This window comes from Atta cephalotes (genome assembly GCF_000143395.1).
Source record: "Atta cephalotes unplaced genomic scaffold scaffold00005, whole genome shotgun sequence".
Taxonomy (NCBI): Eukaryota; Metazoa; Arthropoda; class Insecta; order Hymenoptera; family Formicidae; genus Atta; species Atta cephalotes.
The window spans coordinates 8,753,300-8,759,217 of NW_012130069.1; the positions used below are offsets into that span (position 1 = coordinate 8,753,300).

Here is a 5,918-nt window from a genome sequence, read left to right on the forward strand (position 1 = left end):
CGCACGCACACACACACACACGCGCACACACACACGCGCACACACACACGCGCGCACACACACACGCGCACACACACACGCGCACACACACACGCGCACACACACACACACACACACACGCACACACGCACACACGCACACACGCACACACAACACGCACACACGCACACGCACGCATACGCACGCATACGCACGCACGCACGCACGCACGCACGCACGCACGCACGCACGCACACATATATAAAATGACGATTGATTATACTTATGAGAGTGGGCATAAACTGCATAGAGTTACATTTGGAAAAACCGTCAGTGTTCTTTCAATTCTTTTTTAAACCGGAGTGCCAAATAAATGTGCCGATACTGAGCTTCATTTCCTCGTGTCCTTAATACTGATTAAAAGTGATAGTAACAAATATTATAAGTTGCTGAAGACCAGCTTGGTGTGTGATGGCCGGATCATATTGTATATTGTATCATATTGTATATTGTATATTGGTTAATTTATATATTTAGCATGTTGATTGAATAATTCTTCCAATATTGATATTTGTATTCGAGCACTTCAAGATTAGCGAGCTTTCGAATTTCGTCGATAGTTTACCCGCGGCTTTAGATTACAGCTTACAACAATTTTCAAAGTAATCAGTTTTTGAATACGATGTCGATAAGACATTGTTGCAAACTTCAGCTTCATCTAATCTAATCTTGTTTGGGATATAAAAAGTATTAAGTTAGCATTAGTTTTTTATTATATATTTAATCAATTAGATTTTCTAAATGAAATGTGTTTTAAATCTATCTAATCTTTAATTCGAGTAATACGGTCTCGTATAAACGATACTAACGATTTATATAGAGCTTTGCATAAGTGATACATTTCTGTCTTAATATCTATCCAATTAGAATAACACATTATAGAATTGTCATTCATCAGCTTTTAATTACTACGGGTAATGATTGGCGAAATTGTATGTATATTAATCAACATTTGTATATAATGACAATTAAAAGTAATTTATTGCTTTTTCGTTCTAATATTATGTTTAGCATTAATACAATTGGTACGGTGTTGTACTTTTTGAGTTACGCAATTCGTTTTGTATATCTGCCCGGAGATTACAATGATATTTTGCAGTAGCTTCCATTAAGGTATAATTTCTCTTTGAAATTCAACATTCACCAATTTTTGAACTGCTGGTCATAATTCTACTTCTACAAGCGATGTTAAATGTGTGACGCTTACTATTCCGACGCTTTAATTTCTATTCTAGTAAGTCATCTTATAAATAATATTTTTATTTAAACAAATGTTGTTTAATGGCAGCATGTGACGTTAATATGTGCGAGTGCGTCGTATCATGTTTTGGAATGTGTGCTTTCTTGAAAAAATTGATAATTTAGACGTTTAACAGAAGCAGCAAATATGAGCGAAGAAGAAATTCAAATATAGAACAATGCATAATATTGAATTTCTTTCTATATCTTTCTTCTTATCAAGTAAGAAACAAATCTTCGAAAATATATACAAGGATAAAAGTATATGACGAAGGAACGTTTGAACAGAAGCATTTATATATGAAGTAAGTTTTTCGAAAAAGATCGATAATGTATTCAGAATAAACCGTATCCTTGGCATCCAAGACCGACAATGGCAGAGAATGCTAACCGAATTGATGTTTATGCTGATCAACGCATTACAGGGTGAGACATTGCCTTTATTTTGAAATGCATATTTCGAGAATTTTACTCCTTTCTTAAAAAGAAATTTAACGATTATGAATTGTCCCACATTAGATAATCTTTGTTTATGTCTATAGCTTTTATCGAACTTTGCGTTAATAAGTTTACCAATTTTTTCAAAAGAGTACACATTACAAAGCTTTATTGGGGCTCCTATTCTTAAAAAAAAATATGTATGAAAAATTAGGAAAATACTATAGTATACGTAACGTATACTTCAAAATTTTTCGTACACATTTCTTCTGAAAAATAGAAGTCTTAATGCTCTGCTAATCACACTCGCACATGCCTCGATTGTCACTTGGGCATGTAATTAAAATAAAAATTTAAATTTGGCGCCTCCCTTAATAATATAATAATAAGTATATTCTAAATGTACAATAAGTTAAATGTTATTTTAAATTCAATACTATGTAAATTAATTAGCTATTTATTTTAAATATGACTTCTTTTATTATGTAAATTTATATTATAAATAGGTTTTTTATTATATTATTATTTTTAATTGTATTCTAAAGATTTTATGATACTACTCCATTCTCTTCATTACTTTTATATTTTATAATAAACGATATACATACATCTTTTTTATACTTTTATTTTTTCAACTTTTGTTACTGATAAATTTATAATAGTAAGAAAATAAAGAAAACTTTGACACTTATACAAAGATTTTTACAATATTCAGTAAGGAAAAACTGTAAAAAATGTTATTAAATATTATATTTTTTATGTCTTTTGCATTATTTTCAGGGCAAATCAATCGCCGACGCAGCATGAATTACAGCGGGATTTACTGTTAAATAAAAAAAATGATAAATTATAGGAAGGTTATAATATTATGATCTCAAAAAACGATTTGATATGATTACAACAGGGAGAAATATAAATTTATTTTTGGAAACTTTTACGAATGTAAGTTTTTGGAATAACTTTGCTAGTTAAATAAATCTTTTTGACATTCATAAAAAATATAAGTTTGTAAAATAATTTTAAAAATTCTTTTCAGATCTTAAAATTATCAGCATTATACATATTGTTTTACACGATGTATTGATATTCATCACAAACAATATTTTGTTGAAATCTTAGTATTATTTAGTATTATTAGTATAAAATGTTAATATAAAGAATTGTTATTATTAAACTATTTTTGATGAAATGATAGATGACTAAATTTTTATGTTGTTTTAAGATTTATAAATGGACAATATAGAATTATACTTAAATTGATTTCAATCTCTTCATATCTGTCTTTTCTTCAACTTTATTTTGTATTTTAAAATTTTCTTGGATTTAAAAAGAAGAGAAAGACAAATAGAGAAAAAGAGCAATTTAGCTTTTCAACGTAACAATTATCGAGACTTTATTCTATCTAGATCTAAACATGTGCAGTTTATATTAGTGCATTTATTTGTTTGTGTTTGTATAACCAAACTTCTATAAGACATCCAGTTGATTTTAATTCTTCAAGTTTTCTTTACACATATGTTCTAAGAAAATTCAATATTTACGTTATTAGAGGAAATTATTTTTCATTATGTTGTGAGAGTTTAATACAGAGGGATATAAGATGTTTTTTCTTTCTTATCTTCGTAAAAATTCACGATCGATGCACGAATTCATTTCCGTTACTGAGAATACCTAAGTCGCAATTATAAACTTTCAAACTGTTCTACGTTCAACAATCATTACGACATCTAGAAATGCACATCCGTTTTTTTTACAATCTAGCATTATTAGTAGGAAGAAATGGTTCATTTTTGTTATTTCATAGGTACATTATTAAATTGTACAAGGAATATAGAATGATCGTACAAGATAATATACGAATTATTCTTTCTCAAATTGCTGTTATACGATGTATAACTGCGATTGATGATTGGTCCGTATTGACATGAGTGGGGTGTGCGTGGGGATGCACTTGGAAAAATTGTTACTGTCCTGTCAGTTCTTTCATAGTCACAGCAGACAAATGTGCTAATCTTCATCCTCCGTTTTTTAAATTATCAACGAATGGTAGCCAAGAGTACCGTTAGTCCGGCGCTGAAATTCAGCCTTCGGCTGCTTGGTGTATGGCCGGAGGTGTCATATTCTATTTTTTATTGGCTGATTTTTATGTCAAGTATATTGATTATACAATATTTTCAATATTTGTACATACTTGATCACTTCAAGATCAGCGAGTTCTCAAATCTTATCGATGGCTTATCTTTAACTTTAGATTACAGTTTGACGTTTGTTAAATTGGCCAGCCTATGGATACATCGTCGGTAAGACGTCGTGTCGCGTATGTAATATATTACATCTTATATCAAATCGCCGATATATTATAGAAAAACTAGATTTTTTAGTTTCAAATCCAAGCATTTACTAACGAGGAATGCATTAATTATAAATTACATTTGAATCATTAGTGCATTGATCTGGCATAAATAGAACAATATCGTTTCAATATTCTATTCTTTACTTGATAAATTAATAATACATTACAGTGTTTTTCATAAAATCTTGGCTGTTATGGATAATGATTGGCGCGAGTGCATTAACATTGATGAGCATTTGAATATGATGATAATTAAAGCCACTGTATCTCATTTTTATTCTAATGCTATGTTGAGTTTTAATGGTGTAGCTGCAGTATTGTACGTTTTGGGTGATTATGCAATTCGTTTTGTATATATATCCAAAGATTACAATGATACCTTGCGGCAGCTTCCTATCAAGGTGCTTCTTCCTTTCGAAACAGAGCAATCGCCGATTTTTGAGCTGCTAGTTGCAATTATGTTTCTACATATAATACTAGTCTCGTTATTAGTCGCCGTTTTAAATGGATTAATTTTTACTTTGGTAAGTCTCGTATTCTAAACTTTCACTTTTTCTATTTTATCAAAATTAACAAAAGGATTTGTGATGAGTGTTAGATCCAAGAACATTATGGCATAAAAATATTACTTAATATGTATCATATGCATTTTCGTATATACAACATTGCAGCATTATTGTGTAAGAATACTTTCTTTAAAAACGTAAAGATAAATGTTGAAAAATATTTGGAAAAAATATGCTTAAATAATTAAATATATCACATAAGAATAAGCAATTGAAAATTTACATCAAATATGTGTTTTGCCATTAAAAATATTTTTTACAGATATTGTTTGAAACTTTGCAGCAATTTAAGTACATTTTAGGTGCTTCACGTAAGCGGGCAAATTGATATAATATGTCAAGAGTTTAAAAATATTTCCGAGAACGCCTTTCCTTATCAATCTTCCGCATTTACATTAAAAGTGTTGATTAAAAGGCATAATAAAGTCTACGCATTTTCCGAGAATATTGAGGAACTTTTTTCCTTCATTGCATTGATGCAAGTTGTTTGCAAAACTTTAGTCATTTGTTGCTTAGGATTCGTTATTATAATTGTAAGTATTGTAATAAATAAGTTATGATATCGATATTGTTATTGATATCGATATAAGTTAAATATTTTCTTTTATTGTACATTGAAACAGTCGGTTCATAATGAAATTGATTTCTACTTGTTTGTGAAAGCTGCTGTGGCTTATATTGCCGTAATGATAGAAATCTTTATTATTTGCTTTGCGGGAGAATATCTTAGTCTTAAGGTCAGTAAATATAATATTGTGAGGAGTTACTATATTAAAGACTTAAAAAATGTATACTAACTTTATTTCATATGATAAATGATTTACTCCTTTATTACAATTTTTATTACTAATGTCAGAATTTGAATATAATAGAAAAAAAGGTCTTTTTTTCAGATAAAAGAATTTTTTGGATTGAAAAAAAAAGTACTACCCTGTTGTTTTTTATATAATTTATATTATTTTTAGAGTATATCAGTCGCTGATGCAGCATATAAATCGTTATGGTACGATATGCCAATTAATCAGACTAAAATTATATCATTCGTGATAATGAAATCCCAAAAGCGATTGTCAATCACTGCAGGGAAAATGATGGATATGTCATTCGAAGCTTTAACGAATGTAATATTTCATAATTATTTTGATGAATAATTTTTTAATAAAAACTTTATTTTGCTTATAATTGATGTTAGCAGTTAGTTCATTATGATATGTATTCTTTATATATATATATATATATATATATATATATATATATATATACAAATAAATTAATTAATTATT

The 5,918-nt window shown here is 29.0% G+C and overlaps 1 protein-coding gene across 1 annotated transcript in view; it reads left to right on the forward strand.

Annotated features, from left to right (window-relative positions):
- The first annotated feature begins 5,087 nt into the window (after nt 1-5,087).
- LOC105626493 (odorant receptor 30a-like) overlaps nt 5,088-5,918 on the forward strand; it is a 1,422-nt gene continuing 591 nt past the window's right edge. The window contains exons 1-3 of the mRNA XM_012207794.1: nt 5,088-5,168; nt 5,259-5,372; nt 5,601-5,756. Of these exons, the coding sequence (XP_012063184.1) occupies nt 5,112-5,168; nt 5,259-5,372; nt 5,601-5,756 (327 nt within the window). The 5' untranslated portion in view covers nt 5,088-5,111. The remainder of the gene's footprint in view (nt 5,169-5,258; nt 5,373-5,600; nt 5,757-5,918) is intronic.